Source organism: Vigna angularis, chromosome 10 (genome assembly GCF_016808095.1).
Source record: "Vigna angularis cultivar LongXiaoDou No.4 chromosome 10, ASM1680809v1, whole genome shotgun sequence".
Lineage (NCBI taxonomy): Eukaryota > Viridiplantae > Streptophyta > Magnoliopsida > Fabales > Fabaceae > Vigna > Vigna angularis.
This window is the reverse complement of record NC_068979.1, coordinates 9,305,822-9,319,609: the sequence shown is the minus strand read 5'-3', so window position 1 is coordinate 9,319,609 and position 13,788 is coordinate 9,305,822. Positions and strand designations below refer to the sequence as shown.

The 13,788-nt window shown below is 36.0% G+C and overlaps 1 protein-coding gene across 4 annotated transcripts in view; it reads left to right on the top strand.

Moving 5' to 3' along the window:
- Positions 1-10,606, top strand: part of LOC108334746 (uncharacterized) — a 28,076-nt gene extending 17,470 nt beyond the window's left edge. For 2 of the 4 annotated variants that reach the window (XM_052869904.1, XM_052869906.1), the window contains one exon: positions 10,364-10,600. In XM_052869904.1, coding sequence (XP_052725864.1) covers positions 10,364-10,485 — 122 coding nt within the window. In that variant the 3' untranslated portion in view covers positions 10,486-10,600. Of the gene's footprint in view, positions 1-8,164; positions 8,751-10,363 lie in introns of those variants that run through there. The other 2 variants (XM_052869903.1, XM_052869905.1) reach the window with 2 other exon arrangements.
- Positions 10,607-13,788: the final 3,182 nt, after the last annotated feature.

Here is a 13,788-nt window from a genome sequence, read left to right as displayed (position 1 = left end):
CGCCCAGTCAGGCAGAAGAGGACGCTCGTCCAACGAAGCGAACGCTCGTCCATAACCGCTCGTCCACAAATCACATACACAGTCAGAAAAACGTTAGATTTATAACGGCGTTAAGTGGGTAGGATTCAATTGATACAAATTTCAAAACATAGGTATCAAATGCCTACATTTTTAAAACCGGGTACTAAACAGCAAATTACCTCCGAACATGGGAACTAAGTAGGTAATTAAGCCTAATATTTATGTTAGGGTTTTGTTAGGGGCTTCTCGCCCTTTTATCTTTCAGAACTACTGTCTTCTATAAATACAGTAGTAAGTTGTATCAGACTTTTCAATTTCTCTCAACTTTAAGTTGGTATCAAGAGCCAGACCCTTGTGTCTTCTTCGTCTATCATCGGCGACATCGTCTCTCTGTCATTTTCGCCATTCGCTCCGCTGTTCGCCGCTGCCGCCCAACGTTGCTTTCTCCGGCGAAGTCAAGGGTTAGGTGTGCCTTGAGAAGCGCAACCCAACCCTGGTGGTCCCGTCCTCCGAAGCCTTCGCACCAGACGCCACATGCCGCTTCTTTCCGGCCCGTCCATCGCCCAACATCGTTTTCTCCGGCGAAGTCAAGGGTTAGGTGCGCCTTGAGAAGCGCAACCCAACCCTGGTGGTCCCGTCCTCCAAAGCCTCCGCACCAGGCGCCACACGCCGCTTCTTTCCAGCCAGTCTCGACTGCATGTTCTGCACGCGCCGCCTTCCCGGTGCCGGAGTTACACCGCGTCACTGCAGATCGTCTCGTCGGGGCTTCTTGAGTGTGTTTTGGTTTTTTTTTTCTCTGTTTCGTTGGCTTGGGCTCATACCTAGGGTTTTCTTCCTCACGTTTTTGAAACCCTAAGTCCCATTTCTTCTCATAGTTTTAAAATGGCTTCTTCTACTAGAAGTAATTCCTCTTTATCTGCTACCCCTATGATTACATCTGCAAAACTGAATTGGAAAATTTTTTTATCATGGTCCTCTGTTGTGGAATTGTGGTTTCTTGGTCAAGGACACCATAATCACCTTGAACAAGATATTTCTATGGTCCCAGATGAAGAAAAATCCCAGTGGCAGAAATTAGACTTTTAGTTATGTGCTATTTTGTGGCAATCGGTTGAGCAAGAGGTTCTAGATATCTTGAGACCTTATAAGACATGCTCCTTTTTTTGGAAAAGGGCCCAAGATATTTTTGTTAATGATGTACAACGTCTTTTCGATGCAACCCAAAGAGCAACTTCTCTCAAACAAGTCAACCATGATATGGTTTCCCATGTAGCAAAAGCTCAGGCTGCGGTAGAAGAGTTAAAGAACTTCTTTGTAGTTGATTCATTAGAAAATCTCAACAAAAAGCTTGACAAGTTTTACGTAGTCCTAATTTTGAAAAGTTTACACTCGAATTTTGATCATGGACGTGATCAAGTTTTAGCTGGTGATCAAATCCCGTCGATGGATGGCTTAGTTACTCGCCTCCTTCGGGTACCTATATTGGTAAAAGACGAGAATTTAAGTGATGCTATTGAAACATCAGCAATGGTGACACCACGAGGAAGAGGAGGTAGGAGCAATCGAGGAGGACGTGGTGGTCGAAGTGGACGTCCTCAATGCTCATATTGTAAGAGAATGGGTCATACCCAAGATAAATGTTATTCCTTGCATGGCTTTCCAGACAAAGTTGCTCATGTGTCTAAATCTGATAATTCAGAATCTATAATTTCTGATGAAGAGTACCAAGAGTTTTTGAGGTAAGTCTGAAAAATCTTCTAATCTTGGCCAATCCTCCTCAATGCCAAATGTATCAACTGCCCGCATCTCTCAATCTATGGAAGGTCATAGTCCATGGATTCTTGACTCAGCTGCCTCAGATCATATCTCTGGTAACATCCCTTCATTTTCTTCCATGTCCTCTCCGAAAACTCCTCATTTCATTACTGTTGTCAATGGATCCAAAGTTGCATCTAAGGGGATTCACAAAGTTTCCCTATCTCCTTCACTAAAATTGAATTCTGTTTTGTATATTCCTCATTGTCCTTACAATTTAATCTCTTTAAGTCAATTGACTCGTTCCTTAAATTGTTCTGTAACCTTTTCTGCTAATTCCTTTGTTATACAGCAACATGGTACGGGTCGTCTGATTGGAGAAGGACACGAGTCACGAGGACTTTATTTCTTAAAACCTAACTCCTCAGTTTCCTGTTTTGCAACTTCATCCCCAAAACTTTTGCATGATCGGTTGGGCCACCCAAGCTTATCTAAGTTGAAGATGATGGTTCCAAGTCTCAAACACATTCAAGTCTTAGATTGTGAGTCTTGCCAGTTAGGAAAACATGTTAGATCTTCTTATCCTAAAAAGTCTGAGACGCAATGTAATTTTTCCTTTTCAACTATTCACTCTGATATTTGGGGACCAATTCCTGTTACTTCTTATGGTTTTAATTATTTTGTAACCTTCATTGATGAATTTTCTCGGTGTACTTGGGTTTATTTAATGAAAGTGAGATCTAAACTTTTGGCAATATTTGTGTCTTTTTTTAATGTAATTAAGAACCAATTTGGGAAGACAATTAAAATCCTCAGAAGTGATAATGCTAAGGAATACATTTCTGCAACATTTTCTTCATTCTTATCTTCCCAAGGAATTTTACACCAGTCAACATGTCCCCACACTTCTCAACAAAATGGCATTGCATAGAGAAAGAATAGACATCTCATTGAAACTGCACGCTCCCTGATGTTGAATACTAATGTTCCTGTTCATCATTGGGGTGATGCAGTCCTTACTGTCTGTTTTCTGATCAATAGGATGCCTTCTTCCTCTCTTGAGAATAAATTCCCTCACTCTTCATTTTTCCAAATGACCCTCCTTTCCATGTCGCTCCTCGTATATTTAGGTGTACTTGTTTTGTTCATAATGTTTCTCTAGGTCTTGATAAACTCTCTGCAAAAGATATTAAGTGTGTCTTTTTGGGATACTCTAGCCTTTAAAAAGGGTATAAATGTTATTCTCCCTCAACCAAGAGGTATTATATGTCTGCTGATGTCATATTCTTTGAAGATACACCTTTTTTCTTGTCCTCCATGGAGGACCGTTTATTTGTTCAACAAATGTTTCCTCTACCATCATGTGATCCCTTGGTTACTCCTGCTTCTTTACCTCAAACTCAAAATGCAAATGACATTGTTCCTCCACCTCTTCTGACATATCAGCGTCGGACACAATCTCAAACTCGGAACACTGAAGATCCTCGAGACTCAGATCCTCCTTCATCAGATTCTCAAACCATGGATCCTTCATCCTCTTCACCCTCTCTTGACTCAGATAATAATTGGCCTATTGCCCTTCGGAAAGGTATTCGCTCTACTCGTAATCCTTATCCTGTTTATAATTTTTTGAGTTATCATCGTTTGTCTCCTCTATATTTCTCCTTTGTTTCTTCCTTATCTTCCATTACGGTTCCTAATAATGTTCATGAGGCACTTGATCATCCTGGATGGCAACAAGCCATGATTGATGAAATGCAGGCACTTGAACACTTGTTCCTCTTCCTCCTGGTAAGAAGCTTGTTGGTTGTAGATGGGTCTATGCTATTAAGGTTGGTCCTACTGGTGCAATCGATCGTCTCAAAGCTCGTCTAGTAGCTAAGGGATATACATTTTCTCCTGTGGCTAAACCCAGTACTGTTAGTATTTTGCTTGCTATGGCTGCCATTCGTCATTGGCCCCTTTACCAGTTGGACATTAAAAATGCCTTTCTTCATGGTGATCTAGAAGAAGAGATATACATGGAGCAACCTCCTAGGTTTGTGGCTCAGGGGGAGTCTGGGTTAGTTTGTAAATTACACCGTTCCCTCTATGGCTTGAAGCAATCACCTCGAGCTTGGTTTGGTAAATTTAGTCGGGTTGTGCAGAATTTTGGATTGAAATGATGTGAGGCGGATCATTCAGTATTTTATAGTCACTCTTCTCCTGATAAATGTGTTTATCTTATGGTCTATGTTGATGATATTGTCATTACAGGAAATGACGTCACTAGAATTGCTCAATTAAAGAATCATGTGCACTTTCGAACCAAAGATCTAGGTTGGCTAAAATATTTCCTTGGTATTAAAGTGGCACAATCAAAGGAAGGTGTCATCATTTCACAAAGAAAATATGCTCTTGATATTTTGGAGGAAACATGCCTAACAAATTGCAAGCCCATTGATAGTCCTATGGACTCAAATCAAAAGTTAATGAAAGACCAATGTGAACTTTTCTCAGACCTAGAGAGATATAAAAGGCTTGTTGAAAAACTCATCTATCTTACCATAACAAGACCTGATCTTTCTTATCCGGTGGGAGTTGAGTCAATTTATGCAAAATCCACATGTTGATCATTGGAATGCAGTGATTCGCATTCTCAAATATGTAAAAAGGAACCCAGGACAGGGATTGTTGTATGAGGACAAGGGAAGCACTTGAGTTGAGGGATATTGCGATGCAGATTGGGCTGGTTGTCCAAGTGACAGAAGATCTACCACAAGATATTGTGTTTTACTTGGAGGGAACCTTGTATCTGAGAAAAGTAAGAAACAAAGTGTTGTTACTCGATCTAGTGCTGGATTATCGATCTGTGGCTCTAACTACATGTGAACTTGTGTGGATTAGACAACTCCTTCAAGAGTTGAAATTTTGTGAAAAATGAGCAGATGAAGTTGTACGGTGACAATCAAGCCGCCCTTCACATTGCCTCCAATCCAGTGTTTCATCAAAGAACAAAACACATAGAGATTGATTGTCATTTTATCAGAGAAAGTTATTGTCAAAGGATCTTGTTACTGAGTTTGTCAACTCTAATGAACAACTCGCAGACATTTTGACCAAATCTCTAAGGGGGCCTAGAATTCAATTTATATGTTCCAAGCTTGGTGCATATGATCTATATGCTCTAGCTTGAGGGGGAGTGTTGAAGTATAATGTCTTTATTTTATTATTAATATTTATGTTCGAGTTTTATTAGGGGCTTCCCGCCCTTTTATCTTTCAGAACTACTGTCTTCCATAAATACAGTAGTAAGTTGTATTAGACTTTCTTAAACAAAATATAAGACTTTTCATTTTCTCTCAACTTCAAGTAGGTCAACGGGTTAAGTTTTGCTGACGTGTCAGTGTGAAATGGATTAATTTAATGACGTGGCCTCTTAGGTGGAAATTGTGTAACTAAATAATTAAAAGAAGGATTTCTAAAATCTGAACAAGAACAGGCGCATCTCTTATAGCATTATTGGAAGCGGTGGAGTTGGTTGACTTGGCCACCGCCACCCATGCTGGAGAGGACATTGAACATGCTGGGACAACAAAAGCATACCAACCCAATAAGAACGATCTAAATGATCGGTGAATTGTACCTGAAAAGATTAAAACATTTTTCGTCTTCAAGGATCTGGGTGTTTGAATCTCCATTTCCAGGGTTACTCATTTAAGAAGGATAATTGATTTGGCAGAAAGTGAAAGAGGGGTAGAAGAAAAAAATGATGATTGTTTGAGGGAATAGAAGAGTTTAAGTAGAAGAGTTTAAGTAAAAGAGTAATGGAAGAAGAAACTGGGGTCCATAGTAGGACAAATTTAGAGTAAATTTCCCCCTTTTGTAGTTTGCAATTGAAGGGTTGCCACAGGGTAGTGAAAGAGGCAAGCACTTTCGTTCTTTATTCCCCTTCTCCTTTTTCTCCATGTTGTAGCAGTAGCATATGGAGTAGGAAACAACTTTTGGGAATTAGGAAATTTGATTATTGCTGCAGAATTTAGGATGAAGAAGAATGGAACGGCGGACAAAACCCGCAACCACTGGCGAACCCTGACAAAACCCGCCACCAAACACCATGGCGTCGTTGCCGCAACCACAAATCATCATCTTTGCAAAACACCTGCAAAATCAGAAAATCCCAAATCAAACGCAGATTAACCCTAAATCACGTTTTCACTTAGGCTGCCGCGGAATCTCCTTCAAGCCGCCATCAACATCTCGTCATCTACCATTTTCGAACCTTAACCGCAGACTAGAGTCTTGGCCAAATTGCGAGCAAATTCTGTTCTCTCGCAAGAATCGCAAAACATAGCAAACCTCCAATAGCAACTTCTTCATCACAAATTGCCGCCGTCAGCAGCCATAACAATTCGCCGCAGCAAAACCCAGAAACCAAAAACCCCAACTCGCGAGCGCTGCCGCAAATCATGAACCCTTCTTCGCAAACCCCATTTGAACCTTCAAATCGTGTCACAAAGCCATGTCCATCACCATCTGCTAGAAACCAAATCGAGAACACACAAGAATCGCCTAAAACTCCACGTAATGACCTGTGCTAATGCCACGTATTAAAATTTTACCACATGTCATAAAAAACTTAACCGGTAACCCAATTGGCAGGGAGTCAATTGAATCAAATTTTCACTTTTAAGGACCCAATTAAGAAAGGGATTTATTTGAGAAAACTCATCATAAATAGGGACTGCAAAAGTGGTTTAACCATTTCCATTTCCAAGAATTTTTAAAAATTTAAAATATTGCATTACATGTAAGCAAAACCTGATTCATTATCTGTGACATTAAAGTGAACTATTATTATATATTGATAACATATAAATTAAAGGGTTAAATATGTTTTTCGTCCCTTAAGTATCACACGTTTTTGGTTTTAGTCCCTACTCAAAACTTTGATGGTTTTTAGTCCTTATAGTTTTGAAACTCTGAGTTTTAGTCCTTCAAATTGAACGGTGTTAAGTTTTAGTAGAGGTGGCAAACGGCGTTGTCACGTGAAATATCAGCTGCCCTCTTCTCTTTCTATCACGTTCTTGATTGAAATCAAATTAACAATTAGGGTTCTTAATTGGGCAATTAGGGTTCTTAATTGGGCAATTAGGGTTCTTAATTGGGGCAAAGTTAATTAGGGTTCTTAATTGGGGCAAAGTAAATTTTTTCAATTGGAGAAAATTTCACGACCACCGGAACGACCACCGCAAGGAAACCTCGTTTCATCAAACGCCACATTTGAGCTGGGCTTCTTTTCTCCTAGCGAAAAAAGTGGAGGGAAATATCTGGGGATTTGGTATCACTGCTTGAAACAACAAACAGTGGTGTGGGTTGCCAACAGAGAAGATCCTGTTGCCAATTCCAGTGGAGTTTTTCGAATTGCGGAGGATGGAAATCTGGTGGTAGAAGATGCATTCAAAAGTCGCTGGTCTTCTGAACTTGGACCATCCATGTCCTCAAACAGAACACTGCAGCTCCTAGATTCGGGGAATCTAGTACTAATACAAGATGACTCTGAAATGACATACCTGTGGCAAAGCATTCAAAACCCAATGGACACTTTCTTCTCTTCTTCTAATTTCCTTTTCAACTTGTTGTTCTTAATATGTTGGGAAAATGATATTGAAAAGAACACCAACTCCAACCTTCAGTGTACCCAAGTTCTTTGCCCCCAGCTGCAGCCATGAAGAAGAACCCAACTTCTTCAAATCTCATTTATAAAAGATGACGAAGTGCTCTTGACTTAATCTCAGTTCAACACTTAAACATCCAACGTGGCAGAGAGTGAACAGAGCAGATCAGTGATCACGTGGCATCGTCATTTGCTACATCCACTAAAACTTAACACCGTCCAATTTTAAGGACTAATAGTCAGAGTTTCAAAACAATAAGGACTAAAAACCATCAAAGTTCTGAGTAGGGACTAAAAACAAAATCGTCTGATACTTAAGGGACTAAAAACATATTTAACCCTAAGTTAAATTCGCTCAACACATGAAATGATACAATTTTAATAAAGATGATTCATTATCTTGTTAAAATTAATTACCTCTATCATTATTTTGTTAGACTCAATTCTGTGTTTCTAATCTACAGCAGTTTAAGTGACCAATGGTATTTCTTTTTTGTTGCCTTGTTCGTGTTACATGTCAAGTGCTGATCTTCTATATATTTTTCTGTATAAAATATATGTATTAGGCAATTTAAATTATGATCACAACATTAGTGCATATTTAGTTAGTTTGTTACTTTTACAACCTTTTTCCTGTAACCTTCAGTATCTTGACCAGGTATGCTGGTCTTATGTGTTACTTCAGAGGATATATATTTTCGTTTCTGATCCCAGTTATACCCTTCACTGCAGATGATAAATCAATCAAATATGAGGATGCCAAATTTCCAGCATTAAAGCGGTTGAGAAAGGGGCAATGGAAACAATAGGATTTTGTTTTGGGTGAATACGAAAACAGTAGGATGTTAGAACTCCAACTAACCTTAGATTGGGATAAGCTCACAACACAATCTTCTTTCTTTTTTTTGTGGAGGGAGGGTATCACAACATTTGGGATTAGAACTTCCTCAGGTTTTTGATGGAGGGACATAGCCTCCATTCAGCCCAAGTTCAAGTTTTGACGTCTGACATTTTCAGGAAACAGGGATGCAGTATCTTCTCAAGTTTTTTGAATTTCTGCTGAATGGGTCATGTAAATAACTTTACCAGCATGTAAATCTGTATCACAAGAAAACATCAAGTTGGAAATATTTACCAATATTTGGGATATGTTCAGCAAATTGTTTTCATAAATACTTCTAAGAGGAAACTAAAAAGTTAATCATAAATTAATTTTTTAAACTTTTTTCATTTGAATTCTTTTTTAATTTCTTAGTTTTAACTAGTTCATAAATTCTTCTCCTCCATCATATTTTTCTTCTGCTACCGATGCCTCCACTCTTCTTCCAGGTACCTCTCTTTTTCTCCTTCATCTTCTTCTGCACTCAACGCCATCCACGATTTCTCTTTGGTCGGTCACCTTTTATTATTGAATTTCTGATTACACTTTCCTAATCTTATTTTTTGTTTTATTTTGGCGAAGACCCAAGAAATAAAGCAAAAAAAATTTGAACTTTTCAATTCTCTCTGTTTCTCTCTTTTTGAATTATGTAACATCTAACACTCGTGAATGTACACGAGAAAAATATATTAATATAATAATAATAATATAAGTTTTTATATCATGAGACTTGCCAAGAGGAATGGAAACCTGATAAATACTAACTCGCTCTTTCATATTCATGATGGAAACTGAGGATTTATACTTGTGAGAGAAAACTATCTCAAAATGATTTTGAATTTTAAAACTAAAACCCGGCACTTCAGAGACCCTGCGTTGTTTTTTCATTGGTGTTTTTCTCCTTCTATCTCCATTGGGTTTTTCCCGTGATGTTGTTTGGTTTCGGGGAAGATGAAAATGGTGGATGGAAAAGATGAAGATGGTGATTTGTTTTGTGTGAGGCACTGAAAATGGAGGTTGAAGCATTTGTTGGAATAAAACAAAGAAGGGACCCATCCACCATATTTTAAGGATGAATGTTTTCCACTCCACCAATAATGCCACTATCCAAAAGTTGCTAAAATTTTCCACTCCTGGCTGGTTTTACGGAAAATGAGTGTCTCTTGTTTTGGACTCATGCACTTGCTCAATTAATAAATTGAGATGCAGCTTGCAACTAAACATAGGAAGTGAAGCCACGTACTAGAGAAGAAGAATATCATTGTGAAGAAGTGAAGCCACGGTGTAAGAAAATAGAGATGGTTGTGTGAGAGATTTATATAGAGAGAGTTTGTTAGTGTGAGTGTGAGTGTGAGTGTGAGTGTGAGTGTGAGTGTGAGTGAAAAGTGAGAGTTTTGTATACCATACGAGAGGGTGAGATTTACATAGAAAGATTCTCAGAGAGTGTGATTTACATAGAGAGATTCTCAGAGAGTGTGAGAAATATTATAATCCTACTTAGTGGAGATAATTTTTTGTACTAAGTCATGTGATTTTTTTTTAGAGGATTTTCCACGTTAAAATTTGTGGTGTTATTTTTCTTATGTATACACTTATATTTTTACGCTTCCGCATATTGCCCATTTTAAAATTCACAGGACCAACAGTCTTAAGAAAGATGAACCAAAGAGAATTTTCTATTCTCTATCAGAACCGAAGGCTTAGAAGAAAGACTAGATAGTTGTACATGAAAAGAGAAACAAAAAGGATTACAATTTTGACTTTTGATAAGACAAGATAACATAATCGGTACTAGCTTCCTTCTAGAATCCTTGCATCCATATCCTTTGATACCCCGCAAGCTCGGGAGCAAATATTGATAAGATCCAGCTTAGAACAAATACTATTGAAAGATAATTTAGTCATTAAAGTTTACATGTAATAATGGCCAATGTCATATATTCAGTTTCACACGACTCTTTGATATTGTTTCTTGTATTTTTTTATTTCCAAGATCTACGAGAATTTCCAAAATACACACTAAAACTAGTCACTGACTTGAATCAATGCAGGTGCCTCAATCACTATCACAAAAGCTTTTAGATCAGAGGAAGTGTTGGATGAGAAAAATAAACAAGGCTTGAAGCTTTGGGAAGCAACCGTACTTATTTCCTTATATGTGAACACAATATAGACACTACACGAAAGAGTTAGGAAAAGAAAGAATATTCATTTAAGTTTATGGATAAATTGTTCACTACTAGATTTTAAGGAATCATGTTTCCTACACTTTGCTAAAGTTTCTCAACTATTTGATGCACAATCGAAAATTGCAATGCATTTTGGTTTTGTTTGTTCTCTTAGTCAAAGCAATGTGTGAAACTCATCTATAAAGAAGTAGAGAGAAGAAGACCTAGAAACACGGTAAAGTGAAGAACCAAGATTGTGAGAAAAAACTGAGTGTGTGAAAAAAAATTAACAGAGAAATTATTTTTATATATCATCTAAGACCGTGAAATTTATAGAGATCCTGCTGATAAAAACACTTTATAATCCTATTTTTATAATGAAGATATTTTTACTTAATAAGATCCCGTGATTTTTTTTATACCACGATAAAAAAAATTTGGTGTCATCATCTTCATCTCTATTATTTTATGTTTTGTTTTCGTATAATGCCTATTTTGCGTTCGCACAAGGGAGTAAGTACCATTATTTCTTCAAATGAGAATTCTAATTGAAGTATTATAGCAATATATATAGGATTGACAAGAATATGAGAAAGTTTTTTTACAAAAAAATTTAGTATCAAGTCGAGTATTATACACTATTTGTTTGAGTCTATTCTCATATAGACGGAGATTTGAGAAGATGGAAATAAGAAATTTTTTGTGTTCGTTTGACATGACATGTGGGTGATGTTGCGGATAGAATATCGGAATTATTCATATATTCTCATCTATCGTATTAAGAGAGATTTGAAAGGAATTGATTAATTTTATCATATTACCCATGCAATTTTAATAATAATAATAATAATAATGGAATTTTAAAAATTAATTTTTTTTTCTTCTTATAATAATTTTTACAATTATATATAATATTAACAATTACTATTTTATATTATTTTTACTACTAAGGGTATTTTGGTAATCTTCGATTTTTATTAATTAAACTATATTTTTTATTTGTCTCATCGGTCAAATCTTAAACTAATTTTTACAAATTTTACTTCCAAATTCATTCTCACTCACTTTCGATTCCCCTAAAAAACAATAATCAATTCATTTTCAAATCCACTCACTCACTTTTCCCCAAATCAATCCTCTAAAGTGAACATATAATGAGATACAAGTCTTCCAAACAATCTTCTATAGACTTTAAAATATGTGAAATGTACACCTTCAATAAAAGACAATTTAACACCATTATCAATATGAGTCACTTTACACTACATATTTCCTTTTATTCACCATTGTCTCTTTTTACTTCTTGCTACTTCAAGAAAAAGAAATTATCTTAAATCTCTAAGATACTTTATCTTGAATGTCTTATTCAAAGGTTTATTTTATTCAATTATCACTTCTTGCCAATATTATATTATTTACATATATACTAACAATGTTGTAAAAGATTCTTCAAAAGAATAAATGAACACGGAATGATAATTGTAGAAAGCAAAAAAGATGGCAATTTGGCAGCTCATTTTCAACTCGCTTGTTTAATACCATATAAAAACCTTTTTTAATTTACAAACTTGTCCTAGAGTAATAGAAGAGAATACAAGAAGGGCATGTATACATCTTTTAACTCTTCATGTAAGAAAGCATTGTTATGTCTAATTGTTTCAAGAAATAAGTTATGGAAAGAATTAACCTAACAGTTGTCATATTTGCTGTTCGAAAGAAAATATCAAAGTAGTCAATATCTTTTGTTCCTGTGTATCTCTTTGCCATTACCCTTGCTTTATATCTTTCAATAGTCCTATTAACCTTACATTTTATTTTGAACACCCACTAACTATGACAATTTTTTTCTTAGGTAGAAAAGAACCTCCTGTAAGACCCTTGAAAATATTTGTAATTTAGATACTAGATAAAAAAAAATGAATAGTAAAATGTGAATAGTAAAATGTGAATAGTAAAAAGTGAATAGTAAAAAAAATTAATTTGTAAAAGGGATAAGTATTCTACGTATTCTTGAGTCATAAGAGATCAGAATTCATCAAATTGTAAATAAAAAAATTATTTTTGTAATAGTAAAATGAATAGAAAAATGAATAGTAAAAATGAATAGTAAATTTTTTTGCTATAAATAGCCAAGGGGGGGAGGCTGAAAATTTACACCAAAAACTTAGAAAAATTTTGAGAGAAGAGAGTTGGAAGAATTTCTAGTTGCAAAGGGGAGATTCTGGAAGTTTTTGGGGAACGAGGAGATTCTGGAAGTTTTTGGGGAACGAGGAGATTAAGTCTATAATAGAGGTAAGGGAAGCCACTCTTATATTTTGCTTTTGTCTAATCCTAAATCTTGAATATGGAGTATTTTGTTTCTGTATGGTCTTGAATTTTGAATGAGAACAGGCTTCTGTGATGAGACCCAAGTTTGATGGTTGTAAAATGTGATGTTGATTCTGTTATGCTAATTGTACGTTATTATTACTTAGAACATTTAGTTAATTCTTTTGCAATTTTGGAAGGATGAGAAGTTGTCTAACCGGCTCTGCCAGATTCAACTTCTTGTTTCCCCATACCTTTTATTGTTTCTTATCTCTTTATATTGTATTTTTGGAAGGATGAGAAGTTGTCTAACCAGCTCTGCCAGATTCAACTTCTTGTTTCCCCAGAAATTTTATTGTTTATCTATTTTTTTATTGCATCTTTCTGAAAGGATGAGAAGTTGTCTAACCGGCTCTGCCAGATTCAACTTCTTGTTTCCCCTGAATTTTTTATATTAAGATTATTTTGATGGAAGGGGAGCTAATCCTTTCTTACATATAATATTTAAACATGTTATGATCATGAATATGAGTTATGAACATGTTAAAATTTTGGTAATGGTAGTTATCTATTCACTTGTGTAAATTTAGTTTCATGATTATATTTTTTTTTATTTTCGAGTTACTGTGATAAAACATTTCTTTTAATTGTTTTTACCGTTGGATTTAGCTAAAATTTTAATATATGAATCCTAAGACCTTTTGCTTCACTTTGACCGTTCGGATCATTAATTAAGAGTCATTACTTAGAGAAATAAGTTATGCATGTTTGAGTAAATTAATTACCCCTGTTATTGTGTTACTGAGTCCTCTCGGTAAAATATAGATTTTGTTCTATTTGACCGTTAGATTAACCTGAAAATTTGATATATGATTCCTAAGATATATTTCTATAATTTGACCGTCCGGATCATTAATTAAGAGTTTGTACTTGGAGAAATAAGTTCTGCATGTTTGAGTAAATTAATTACCCCTGTTATTGTGTTACTGAGTCCTCTCGGT